The sequence below is a fragment of the Onthophagus taurus genome, chromosome 5 (genome assembly GCF_036711975.1).
Source record: "Onthophagus taurus isolate NC chromosome 5, IU_Otau_3.0, whole genome shotgun sequence".
Classification (NCBI taxonomy): Eukaryota; Metazoa; Arthropoda; class Insecta; order Coleoptera; family Scarabaeidae; genus Onthophagus; species Onthophagus taurus.
In genome coordinates this window covers 9460859-9475331 of record NC_091970.1, presented here as the reverse complement: position 1 = coordinate 9475331, position 14473 = coordinate 9460859, and the positions used below count along the sequence as shown (strand labels likewise).

The window sequence follows — 14473 nt, the reverse complement described above, 5'->3', positions numbered from 1 at the left end:
TAATCTGATCAACATCGTATAAAAGTCTTACTACTACGGAAATTCCGAAACGCTTGAAACTGCGATTCGAAAAAAGACCTCAACACGGAACGGATTGAGGGGGGATTTTGGGGTGCCAAGAAAGAAAAGAAAAATAAATAGCTTATATCGTTATTAAGGCATCTATCGTCTGATCCGATTCAATAAAAAATAGACAAGATCCGTTCTGTTTTAATACTTGTTCTTTTAACAAAAAAGAATAAATTACATTAAAAAAATACAAATTACAAAGAACGAGATTCGAGGGTTTTATTTTGTTGTTACGATTAAACGCTACGATTAACCCGAAACCAATAAATTATCTATACAAAGTATTATAAAGTGAAAAAATGAAATTTTATTACAAATTATGTTTTTAATTAAACTATTTAAAGATATTATCAAAGAAAACAAAGTAGAAAAATTTAGAATTCCTTTTTAATTCTTTTTTATTTAAACTTACGCTTTCTTTATTAGTATATCTTTGATTCACCTTTTTTAAGAGGCACTATTTCAACCTAACCTGTACAAAAACAACTTTATCTTTCTTGCAACATCGCTCTCACTCACAATTTCATTTAAATTATTTATATATAATTTTCTTTAAGTTACCAAAAAAATCTTTCTTCTTTAATATACAGATACAAGTAATATACAATCTTATATGTACACCTATTTTAAAACGATCACCCCGTTTTAGTGGGGTACAATCGCCAATGGGTCCGAAGCCGGCAAAACGACTGTACTCACTTGCGGGGACTCCTCCTCTGGACTTCCCGCCACTTGAAGGTGGTGTTGCGGTACTTGTATTTGCAACGGGATTTGTAATTGAGAATTCGGCACCTTAAAAATTTTGACGTTTATAAAGTGAGGTTAAGTCACTAATTGTCTATTGAAACAAAAATGACGAAAGATGGCGTTATTTAAATTTAAAATTATTATGTTCCAAACAACCATTTTTGGTTAAAAGCAATTAAAATACTATATACATTTATTGTTGACTTTCCGCCCCTTGAAAGTGGTGTTGCGGTACTTGTATTTGTAATTGAAAATTAGGTACCTTAAAAATTTTGACGATTATAAAGTGAGGTTATGTTACTAAAGTCAATTGAAACAAAAATGGCGAAAGATGGCGTTACTTAAATTTAAAATTATATAAATATTATGTTTTAAACAACATTTTTTGATGAAAAGGAACTAAATACCATATATATTTACCTCTTTTATATACATAACAGTAACACAAATTAATATTTAAAATTATTATTACTAGCTGTCAACATGATTTAATTATAATTTGTATTACAAGATGGCGCTAGTGTGTTATAAAAACGTAAAATTGACAGTTCACGGTTTTATGAAATGTCAAACACAAATAAAAATAAAAAAATTCACGTCAAAAAAAGAAATTAATGGAAAAATTTTAGTAACCCATCTAAAATACTCCCAACATCCGCCCGATATGTGTTTAAATTAATGTCAACGAAGATCCGTCGGCCGATAATATGCATTTTAGGGGGCCCCGGAAGCGGTAAAGGAACCCAATGCGACCTAATCGTCGAAAAATACCACCTCGATCACATCTCAACCGGCGATTTAATACGGGCAAAAATCAGCACGCAAACTAAATCGGCGGCGATCCTCAGCGAAACCGTTCAAGAAGGTAAACTAGTCTCAAACGATGAAATTTTAAAGCTTTTACGCGCAACGATCGACGAAAGTAAAAGCGCAACCGGGTTTTTAATCGACGGTTATCCCCGCGAAAAAACGCAAGGTGTTGAATTTGAGAAAGAGGTAGGCCCGATTGAAGCTTTTATATACTTAGACGCACCCGAAGACGTTTTAGTTGAACGATTAAAAAAGCGTGCGTTAACTTCCGGCCGAAGCGATGATAACGAAGAAACCATAAGAAAACGATTAATTACATTCACAGAAACGGTACAAGACGTCTTAGACATGTACGGTCCTCGAATTACTTATATCGATTCAAATAAAAGCGTCGAGGAAGTTTTTCAGGACATTCAAAGTTGCTTAGATGGAATTTTTTTGAATAAACCGATAACACCATTTTGTAGATGTAAAGAAAAAAGTGAAAAAATGAAAAAGTAATAAATTTTTTACCTGAATTGTAACTGTTGCTTCTTTAATCCCCGTTTGTTGTTGTTGCTGCTGTTGTTGTTGTTGTTGTTGTTGTAGCGCTTCCTTCGCCCTCCGTGCTACGTGCGATCTCGCATGTTTTCTTAAATGATCTTTTCGATAAAATCCTTTCCCACACTCCGTGCAAATTTCGGTTTTTTCACCCGAATGAATAACGTAGTGCAAATTGAGGTGCTCTTTCCGTTTAAAACCTTTCATACAAACCGAACACACGTAAGGTCGTTCGGGGTTATGACCCAATTTGTGTCGTTCTAAATGTTCTTTCCTTTTTAATCCAGCGCCGCAAATATCGCAAATAAACCGCCTTTCAATTTTGTGCCCAATCAAGTGTTGTTCTAAAAGTTCTTTTTCTGGATACGCCATATGACATTCTGGACAACAAAATAGCGTGGTTCCATCTAAAGCTGTTGCTATATGAACTTGACCGGGTTTTGGTTTTTTCGGTTTTGGTGGTTTCTTTTTGTATTTTTTCTTCTTTTTCGTTTTGTCGTCGGTTCCGCCGGTTCCTTGTTCTTCAGGTTCGATATCTTCGACTATTTCGTTCATGATTAGCGTTTGGCCGGTCGCTTCCGTTTCAACGACTGTCTCGATGACTCCGTCTTCGGTGATTTGTTCCCGTTTTACTTCCGTGTTGTTGAATTTTAGGAATTGTTGCAAACCCAACGGCAACGAGTTGTTGTGCATTTTTAGGTATTCTTGTACGGAATTTGTTTGAATGTATGTCGTGGGCATTGATATCGTCGTTTCAACATCGTCTTTGTTATTTTCACTTTTTATTAATGCCACAGGGGTTATAAGTTCCTTTCCTGTTTTATCAGAATTTGATGTGTCAATGGTTTGGGCGGGAATTATTTGTATATCTTGGGGTTGAATAGCTGCCACCACTGTCATACCTTCTGGTATTCCATTTTGACCATCCAACTTAAATTATTTAACAAGCAATTTTAAATTAAATCATATTATTATATACAACATAGTGGATTTTGGGTTCAGATATCTTTAAGGTTAGATTGAAAATTTTACAATAACTAATAATTATTAATAGAAAAATTTATTTCTTACTTCTTCTTCCACAAAGCTTACATTTGTGACTCTGTAGATAAAAGTTTGGACTTATTAGAACACCGCTGCACTCACGTTATTTAAACAAATAAATAATTTAGTCTAAGTCAAGCATTATAAAGAACACAAATATCTTTATGAACATTTCCTGTGATTAATTCAAATAGTTCTGTGCTGAGATGCGACTTTATCTGAATTATTATCTACATTAATAACGTTTCCTTTTGATAAAACAATAAGTTACTTTACTTTATAAAATGTTATTCATTTATATCAAAAGATTTTAAGGTTATTTTGAACCCAGCTAGATTCTACCACAAGAAAGGCATTTACAACAACAAATATTAGATGGCAATAAATAAGAGGGGCCAATATAAATATCATAGTGGTAAATGAATTGATTAAATGCTAATAGAGTAAAGAAGTAATAAAATTGAGTTTTTGCCTTGGCCATTGACTCAAATACTGCACTCAAAGGGCGATTAAGTCCAAAGAAAGCGAAAAAAGAAAACTGTAAAAAAGAAAGTGTTGTTGAAACATAAAACATAACCTAACATTTTGACGTTTCTCTCGATTTTTTAATAATTTAACTTCTACACCATTAAATTTAAATCTACAATGATTGATCATCAAGACAAACAAGAAAGTTACCAATATATACATTTCAACATACGAAAAAAGGAAACTTGGTGAAAAAGAAATTGTTGTTTAAAACATAACCTAACATTTTGACGTTTCTCTCGATTTTTTAATAATTTAACTTCTACATCATTACATTTAAATCTACAATGATTGAAATTTAGATCATCAAAACCAATAATCAAGACACAAATACTACATAGATTTCATTGCAACATACGAAAAAAGAAAATTTTGTGAAAAATAAAGTGTTGTTTAAAACATAACCTAATATTTTGACGTTTCTCTCAATTTTTTTATAATTTACCTTCTACATCATTACATTCAAATCAATAATGATTAAAATTTAGATCATCAAGACGAATATTCAAGACACAAATACCTACATTCCATTGCAACATACTAAAAAAGAAAACTTGGTGAAAAATATTGTTTATGACATAACCTAACATTTTGACGTTTCTCTTGATTTTTTTACGATTTAACTTCCACATTATTACATCTACAATCATTGAAATTTAGATTATCAAGACGAACAAACAAGACACCAACAGGTATATTCCATTTCAATATAAGAAAGAAGAAAACTTTGTGAAAAAGAAGGTGCTGTTTAAAACATAACCTAACATTTTGACGTTTCTATCGATTTTTTTATAATTTAACTTCTACGTCATTATATTTTAATCTACAATGATTGAAATTTAGATCATCAAGACACAAATACATACATTCTACTGCAACATAGGGAAAAAGCAAATTTGGTGAAAAATAAAGTGTTGTTTAAAACATAACCTAACATTTTGACATTTCTCTTGATTTTTTTTGGATTTAATCTCTACATCATTACAAATCATTGAAATTTCATACCTTAAAGGTAAAAATATTAATTTTATCATCACATTTAAAGGTATTTTTGATAAGTTGCTTATAATAAAAGATTTATCCCAACAAAAATTGACAGTTAATAACTGTAACAAGGAACATGACGGTTTTTGCTAATAAACAAGATGTTAACACCATTTATGAACATTTCCTGTGATTAATTCAAATAGTTCTGTGCTGAGGTGTGACTTTATCTGAATTATTATCTACATTAATAACGTTTCCTTTTGATAAAACAATAAGTTACTTTACTTCATAAAATGTTATTCATTTATATCAAAAGATTTTGAGGTTATTTTGAACCCAGCTATTCTACCACAAGAAAGGCATTTACAACAACAAATATTAGATGGCAATAAATAAGAGGGGCCAATATAAATATCATAGTGGTAAATGAATTGATTAAATGCTAATAGAGTAAAGAAGTAATAAAATTGAGTTTTTGCCTTGGCCATTGACTCAAATACTGCACTGAAAGGGCGATTAAGTCCAAAGAAAGCGAAAAAAGAAAACTGTAAAAAAGAAAGTGTTGTTGAAACATAAAACATAACCTAACATTTTGACGTTTCTCTCGATTTTTTAATAATTTAACTTCTACACCATTAAATTTAAATCTACAATGATTGATCATCAAGACAAACAAGAAAGTTACCAATATATACATTTCAACATACGAAAAAAGGAAACTTGGTGAAAAAGAAATTGTTGTTTAAAACATAACCTAAATTTTTTGACGTTTCTCTCGATTTTTTAATAATTTAACTTCTACCTCATTACATTTAAATCTACAATGATTGAAATTTAGATCATCAAAACCAATAATCAAGACACAAATACTACATAGATTTCATTGCAACATACGAAAAAAGAAAATTTTGTGAAAAATAAAGTGTTGTTTAAAACATAACCTAATATTTTGACGTTTCTCTCAATTTTTTTATAATTTACCTTCTACATCATTACATTCAAATCAATAATGATTAAAATTTAGATCATCAAGACGAATATTCCAGACACAAATACCTACATTCCATTGAAACATACTAAAAAAGAAGACTTGGTGAAAAATATTGTTTATGACATAACCTAACATTTTGACGTTTCTCTTGATTTTTTTACGATTTAACTTCCACATTATTACATCTACAATCATTGAAATTTAGATTATCAAGACGAACAAACAAGACACCAACAGGTATATTCCATTTCAATATAAGAAAGAAAACTTTGTGAAAAAGAAGGTGCTGTTTAAAACATAACCTAACATTTTGACGTTTCTATCGATTTTTTTATAATTTAACTTCTACGTCATTACATTTTAATCTACAATGATTGAAATTTAGATCATCAAGACACAAATACATACATTCTACTGCAACATAGGGAAAAAGCAAATTTGGTGAAAAATAAAGTGTTGTTTAAAACATAACCTAACATTTTGACATTTCTCTTGATTTTTTTTTAGGATTTAATCTCTACATCATTACAAATCATTGAAATTTCATACCTTAAAGGTAAAAATATTAATTTTATCATCACATTTAAAGGTATTTTTGATAAGTTGCTTATAATAAAAGATTTATCCCAACAAAAATTAACAGTTAATGACTGTAACAAGGAACATGACGGTTTTTCCTAATAAACAAGATATTAACACCATTTATGAACATTTCCTGTGATTAATTCAAATAGTTCTGTGCTGAGGTGCGAGTTAATCTGAATTATTATCTACATTAATAACGTTTCCTTTTGATAAAACAATAAGTTACTTTACTTTATAAAATGTTATTCATTTATATCAAAAGATTTTGAAGTTATTTTGAACCCAGCTATTCTACCACAAGAAAGGCATTTACAACAACAAATATTAGATGGCAATAAATAAGAGGGGCCAATATAAATATCATAGTGGTAAATGAATTGATTAAATGTTAATAGAGTAAAGAAGTAATAAAATTGAGTTTTTGCCTTGGCCATTGACTCAAATACTGCACTGAAAGGGCGATTAAGTCCAAAGAAAGCGAAAAAAGAAAACTGTAAAAAAGAAAGTGTTGTTGAAGCATAAAACATAACCTAACATTTTGACGTTTCTCTCGATTTTTTAATAATTTAACTTCTAACCATTAAATTTAAATCTACAATGATTGAAATTTAGATCATCAAGACGAACAAAAAAGTTACCAATATATACATTTCAACATACGAAAAAAGGAAACTTGGTGAAAAAGAAATTGTTGTTTAAAACATAACCTAACATTTTGACGTTTCTCTCGATTTTTTAATAATTTAACTTCTACATCATTACATTTAAATCTACAATGATTGAAATTTAGATCATCAAAACCAATAATCAAGACACAAATACTACATAGATTTCATTGCAACATACGAAAAAAGAAAATTTTGTGAAAAATAAAGTGTTGTTTAAAACATAACCTAATATTTTGACGTTTCTCTCAATTTTTTTATAATTTACCTTCTACATCATTACATTCAAATCAATAATGATTAAAATTTAGATCATCAAGACGAATATTCCAGACACAAATACCTACATTCCATTGAAACATACTAAAAAAGAAAACTTGGTGAAAAATATTGTTTATGACATAACCTAATATTTTGACGTTTCTCTTGATTTTTTTACGATTTAACTTCCACATTATTACATCTACAATCATTGAAATTTAGATTATCAAGACGAACAAACAAGACACCAACAGGTATATTCCATTTCAATATAAGAAAGAAGAAAACTTTGTGAAAAAGAAGGTGCTGTTTAAAACATAACCTAACATTTTGACGTTTCTATCGATTTTTTTATAATTTAACTTCTACGTCATTACATTTTAATCTACAATGATTGAAATTTAGATCATCAAGACACAAATACATACATTCTACTGCAACATAGGGAAAAAGCAAATTTGGTGAAAAATAAAGTGTTGTTTAAAACATAACCTAACATTTTGACATTTCTTTTGATTTTTTTTTGGATTTAATCTCTACATCATTACAAATCATTGAAATTTCATACCTTAAAGGTAAAAATATTAATTTTATCATCACATTTAAAGGTATTTTTGATAAGTTGCTTATAATAAAAGATTTATCCCAACAAAAATTGACGGTTTTTCCTAATAAACAAGATATTAACACCATTGGAAAAGTTGTATCCAACTAAAAGGAGGACTATGTTGAGAAATAAAGATATATTTTTACAGATTGAGTACTTATAGAACTACCTTTGTAAGTAAGGTTATGTGAATGATGCACTTTAAAGAACATGGGGTAGTTACAGAGTGGATTGAGTGACTATTACTACCTTTCCCAAGTCTAAACCTTGAATCTTGATCTGTTCTTAACACGCAAGTAATTCTATTTGTTTGAAAAGACACACATAAACTTAAACATTCACATTAACATTTTATGAAGTATATGCATGGATGATATCTTATGTTGTAGTCTAAACAGCTACAAATTGCATGATTTCCATATAAATGTAATGATGAAAAAGTGCAGAATCAAAAATTATGGATCAATTCTTGTATAAATAGTTCTTAATCACAGTAAATATGACATTGTTGGTGTCCTCATAAAGAAAAACATCTTCATAACATTGCATTAAACAGACATTTTCCGGAAAATTATCCTTCTTAGAAGAATTCCACACCAACTTGCTGCAAATATATAGGGAATAAATTAAAATCTTTTAATAATGACTTAAAATAAGACATCAAGAAAATTATCATCACTTATGATTAACATATCTTGCTTCTGAATCAAATTCAACATACTTAATTAATTAAAATTTTTCAATATAACCTTAAAAATTCATATCCAACCCAAATATAACGTTTAATTTAAAACTTACAATTTGTATACCATCCTGCGTAGAATTATAAGCAACAGTGAGAACAGTAGCACCTTGTCCAAACGTTTGAATCGGTATTTGCGAGATTTGATACTTTGGCGACTGAGCTTGAGATGTTGGAGGTTGCGCTGCCGAATTAACTACCTGTATTTGCACAGTTTGTTGTGGATCGCCGGGCTTCGCCCCTGGCATCGTAATCGGTAATGTAATTAACGTCTGTTGTCCAGCGGGGGCAGTTTGGGCTTGTGTCGTCGTCGCAAAAGCATTCGCATCCAAAGGCCGGATGTAATGTACCCCATTTTCACAACCTTGAAGCACCCCGACGACTTGTCCGTTCGTCGTCGTGCCCGTTTGCGTTATTTTTCCTGTTGTGAATTGCGTGCCAACCGGAAGTGCCGCCGTAAGGGGCACACCAACACCGAAAGGAGTAAAATTCATTTTTTAATCTGAAAATTTAAAAAAAAATTTATTTAATAAAATTTAAATAATAAAAAAATTTAAATTAAAATTAAAAGTTTTGTTTATAACCTTATTTTGAAATGTTTTGACAGTAAAGTCCTTGAGGTAACCCCCGAAATAAGAACCTGTTGCGTGGAGAGACCAGGAGGGGCGAAAAAACCCCCCGAAAAGGGGACCACTGCTTAAAACTTTAAAACGTTCACAACGCGCGAAGACGCGTCAGTAGAGGAAAGGTGGGCGAAGAGTTTCGAAAGTGGGGTCGACGAGGTCACGTGGACGGGGGCGCTCCCCCACCACCCATTCAACCTAAACACCGACCATTTTCCTCTTTTTCTAATCGAACTAAACGAACAAAGAGGCAAAGAAGAGAAATCGAAGGGGCGGTGAGGCGTCGAGGGGGAAAACGTTCGAGGACCCAATTACCTACTTCCATGCCCGGACTTAACTTTCACCTGCGCGAGTTAGATTCTCTATGCGGATTCTAAAGTTTTTCTTTTCTACAATTGTTTTAGTTAAAACACTTTCTTATTTTTTTTAATTTAACTTTGTTCCTAAAAGAAGTTTATTTCATATATTTTTAGGGATAGTCGTACTTTTTAACGGTACTTTTCACGATTCTTCGGCAGCTGTTTTGACGTCACGGCCTCGGTACAGTTACTTTGTACGGGTACCGGTATTCGCACGGACAACTACCGTTATTTTAAAAATTCTTAAAATTCTCGATGGAAATTTATCGCTTCAAGAAGAAATAACAATTAGGAAATTAATATTACTTCAAAACATCTTGCATCTAAAAAAACATTTAAAAATCGCATAATTAAACTTTTAAAATAACTTTAAATTCCACCAGGATGTGACGTAATCGTTTCTATTGGTTCATTGTGACCATAATGGTGGTTAATAACTGGTAATCAATAAATAACTAAGTACAATATAACGGGTTTTTGACATCATCAATTTGTTTTCGCAAAACCTCTTCTCAAATTCTAACTTTTATCTCTATAATTTTTATCTGTCATATCATATGCGGACAACGAATTTGAGACACCTGTAGATATTAAAATTTCATAGGTTTTTTACACACTCTATTAGGCTTATGAGAGATTTTATTGTATATAGATTAGTAAATCCTTTCTAATTTAATGAGTTTTGTTGTAACACAAAATAATTTTTGTGTCATTTGAAATGGAAAATTATTGTTACCTGGAACATTATTTATTCCTAAGTTTCGCATTTTTAGAGTAATAAATATATATTCAAGTAATGTTATTAATTTCTAGAAAGAAAAAAAGCTAAATTAATAAATATTTTCATTGAATTAAAAATTGACAGGAATTTTTTGTAAAAAAAAATTTAAGTTGGTACTAATCTTTCGATTTAAATACAATAGATGGAGCTGTAAGCAATCGTTTATTATTAAACTTATAAAATAATTTAAAATAATAAATTAATAATAAATAGATGATTAATATTTAATAGATGAAATTTAGACTATCAATACGAACAAGCAAGACCAACACATTCATTCCAACATACGAAAAAAGAAAACTTGGTGAAAAAGATTTTGACGTTTCTTTCGATTTTTTAATGATTTACCTTCTACATCATTACATTTAAATCAACAGTGATTAAAATTTAGATCATCAAGACGAATATTCAAGACACAAATACATACATTCCATTGCAGCATACGAAAAAAGAAAACTTGGTGAAAAATATTGTTTATGACATAACCTAACATTTTGACGTTTCTCTTAATTTTTTTACGATTTAACTTCCACATTATTACATCTACAATCATTGAAATTTAGATTATCAAGACGAACAAACAAGACACCAACAGGTATATTCCATTTCATTATAAGAAAGAAGAAAACTTTGTGAAAAAGAAGATGCTGTTTAAAACATAACCTAACATTTTGACGTTTCTATCGATTTTTTTATAATTTAACTTCTACGTCATTATATTTTAATCTACAATGATTGAAATTTAGATCATCAAGACACAAATACATACATTCTACTGCAACATAGGGAAAAAGCAAATTTGGTGAAAAATAAAGTGTTGTTTAAAACATAACCTAACATTTTGACATTTCTCTTGATTTTTTTTTAGGATTTAATCTCTACATCATTACAAATCATTGAAATTTCATACCTTAAAGATGGAAAATTGTTACCTGGAACTAAAAATTTGAAATTCTGTAGAAATCTGCAAAATCCTAGATAACCTTAGATATTTTGAGAAATTTTTATGGTATACTTGAAAATCCGTTGAAATCTTTTGGAAATATCCTGGAAATACTAAAAAATCCATACATAAATGTCTGGGAAGAATTAAAAGTCATGAACATTCGTAATAGTCATTGAAAATCCTTCTAATTTTTCTAAAAAATCATTCAAAAACCTTGAATACACTCAAAAATCCTAAGATATCCATAAAAATCGATAGATAGCTTTGAAAATGTGTCTAAATTCCTTAAAATTTTTAGAAATACCGAGTAGTATATAAAAATTTTTGGAAATCGTTTCAAAATCCCTAGATATGTTTGGAAATTCCTATAAAATCTTCTAACAACTTGAAATTCTGTAGAAATCTCTGCAAAATCCTAGATAACCTTAGATATTTTGAAAAATTTTTATGATATACTTGAAAATCCGTTGAAATCTTTTGGAAATCTCCTGGAAATACTAAAAAATGCATACATAAGTGTCTGGGAAGAATTAAAAGTCCTGGACATACGTAATAATCATTGGATATCTTTGGAAATCGTTCTAATTTTTCTAAAAAATCATTCAAAAACCTTGGACATATTCAAAAATCCTAAGAAATTCGTAAATCTGTGGATATTCCTTAAAATCTCTAGAAATATTTGGTTATCTTTGAAAATTGGTATAAAATCCTTGGATGTATTTGGAAATTTTCATAAAACCTTTTAGAAAACCTGAATATCTATAGAAATCTCTGGAAACTTGTTGGATTATGTTGGTATTTTGAATGATTATGTTTGTATGGGAACACTTGGAAATGCTTATATGAATCTTTGAGAATCGTTAAAATCCTAGATATTATTAATGGATATCTTTTTTTCTTAGATTTTTTGGAAATTCGTACAATTTCTGTAAAAATCCTTTAAAAGCTTTCGATTCACTCGGAAATAACAGGATGTCTTTGAACAATTTAGGAAATTGTTGCTAAATCTCTAGATATATTTGGGAAATTTTGCAAAATCTTAATTATTTAAAAATACAAGATAAATTTAAGGGTTGTAATTACTTTGTATTGGGTACTTGAAATTTTAGTTTCAAGTAAAATTACTTATTACTTCAAGTACTTTCTAAAAATACTTGTTACTTACTACTTGGAATAAAAATAATTTATAGCGCAACTTGTACTGGTTATTTTGGTTCTATGGAAACACATTTTAGAAATCTCACGAGATTTTACTATCTTAATACTCCATCTTTGATAATAAGTGAGATATTCGCCTTTGTTGTTTGACAACGAATTCAGGACCCTGTATACTATATTAAAATTTCGTAGTTTTTTTTACAGACTCTATTAGGCGGACAAAACCATGAGTTTCCTTTATTTTTCGAAGCTCCTTTTAACGTAGAGATTCTAATTTAGTGGGTTTTGTTGTAACACAAAATAAATTTTGCGTCATTTGGAATGGTGCCTATTCACCGAGATGGAAAATTATTGTTACCTGGAACGTTATTTATTCGTAAGTTTCGCATTTTTGGGGTAATAAATATATATTAAAGTCATGTTATTAATTTCTAGGAAGAAAAGAAATTAAATTAATAAATATTTTCATTGAATTAAAAATTGACAGGAATTTTTTGGTAAAAAAAATTTAAGTTGGTACTAATCTTTCGATTTAAATACAATAGATGGAGCTGTAAGCAACTTGTTAAATTTATAAAATAATTTAAAATAATAAATTAATAATAAATAGATGATTAATATTTAATAGAATAATTTTGGTTGATTCATAAAATGTTGATTAATCATTAACGCGTTTTTTCCTAGTTGATTCATCATTTCTAAAAATTGCAATTTGATTATTGTAGTGATAAAGTTTGTTAAAATTCGACGTAGAAACAGTTTCAATTCAATTACATAACCACGTAGGTTAAACGTCAAAAAGAGAAAGAAATAATCGAAACGTCCTTCGTATGACAAACGTAAAAATACTTTTCGAGGAACATTGTACGTAAAGGCGTGAACCCCTACTGACGTTCCCCTCTATATCCCCTCTGAGCCCCACTCCAAATTTGAGGGGCCCCGAACGGGGGGCGCCTCCGAAAACGAAACGAAAATCGTAATGAACAATAAAATATGGCGTCCGTTTTCTTATCAGCATCCACGTTTCCACACAAACGAAAACCGTAGAAACGTTTTTAGGTCAAAGACCTTTCACGGAATGGCGCAAATATGGAGACAGAATCTCCTCCACGGCGGCGGATACCGCCAACGCAACCGCCACCGCCGCCTCAATGGAAGGAAGGGGGGTCTGAGGGGGGGCAGTAAATGGTGGTGGTTGGGGCCACGACGTGGGGATGAACTCCTGTCCTACCGGAGGACGTCCCGGGCACCCCTTCCACCGTTTTGAGGCTCCCTTCCCACGCGCCCGAACGCGGGAGGGCCTAAATATTCTAGAACACCCTACGTGCTACATACTCACCCGTTTCAAAAGCAGCAGCAACAGCACAACGGAGACGACGTTGGCGCGACGTTTTACAATAACATCTAATCTCTTCCGATCGAACGAGGTACGTTTTCGATGGGACTAAACGGGACTGCGCCCCAATGATTTTCATATACACAGAGCAAAATGGATACGAGGACGCCGTCTACCTAAACGCTTTACGCGCACAACAACGGCCTAGAACCAGGAGTGATGTGCGCGCGATTCATTCAATTTCCGGCAGGTGGCGCTACAATCGTTTCTTTACTGTTTGTTGTCGTCGTGGCCTCCAATTTTTGGCGCTAAATTTAAAAATAAAAAATAAATTAATTAATTTTTTTCTATTCTCTATTTCATTTAATAACAATATCAATAATTAATAACAAATCAAAATTAATATTGTTTTTAAACGTCATATTCAAAATACAATTTCAACATAACCAAAAAAAAAAAAATTTTTATCATATTAATAACACAAATTAAAATCGATGTTATAAAAAAGTCTTATTATCGTTTTGCGTAGGTCATTGCGACAATTCAACATAGATTTGTTTCCAAAATATCATTTGCGTACTTTTTGCTTTATTTTTCTTACACAATAAAGTTTATTTTATTGAGAATCACGCCAAATTACGTAAGATTAAGATTTAGCAATTAAAATGAGTTAACAAATTAATAATAACTAAAA

General features: G+C 30.6%; 1 protein-coding gene, 2 long non-coding RNA genes and 1 pseudogene across 4 annotated transcripts; 3 read left to right on the top strand and 1 right to left on the bottom strand.

The window, feature by feature from the left end:
• Positions 1-199: 199 nt before the first annotated feature.
• On the bottom strand, positions 200-13871 carry LOC111418357 (uncharacterized). Of its 2 annotated transcripts, none has more exons than XM_023050885.2 (4): positions 13783-13871; positions 8633-9078; positions 2140-3096; positions 200-861 (listed from the first exon to the last, which is right to left on the bottom strand). In XM_023050885.2, the coding sequence occupies exons 2-4, from the start codon at positions 9068-9070 to the stop codon at positions 715-717; spliced, it is 1542 nt and encodes a 513-aa protein (XP_022906653.2). In that variant the 5' UTR covers positions 9071-9078; positions 13783-13871; the 3' UTR covers positions 200-714. The 2 variants fall into 2 exon arrangements, with proteins under 2 accessions (XP_022906653.2, XP_022906655.2); XM_023050887.2 differs by lacking the exon at positions 13783-13871 and adding an exon at positions 9161-9690.
• Positions 1346-2144, top strand: LOC139429732 (adenylate kinase isoenzyme 1 pseudogene; annotated as a pseudogene).
• LOC139429734 (uncharacterized) lies at positions 11212-13052 on the top strand. The gene is made up of 3 exons (XR_011640293.1): positions 11212-12567; positions 12636-12819; positions 12879-13052. It is a non-coding gene; the product is annotated as an uncharacterized lncRNA (long non-coding RNA).
• LOC139429733 (uncharacterized) lies at positions 13793-14122 on the top strand. The gene is made up of 2 exons (XR_011640292.1): positions 13793-13870; positions 13927-14122. It is a non-coding gene; the product is annotated as an uncharacterized lncRNA (long non-coding RNA).
• The last annotated feature ends 351 nt before the right edge of the window (positions 14123-14473 follow it).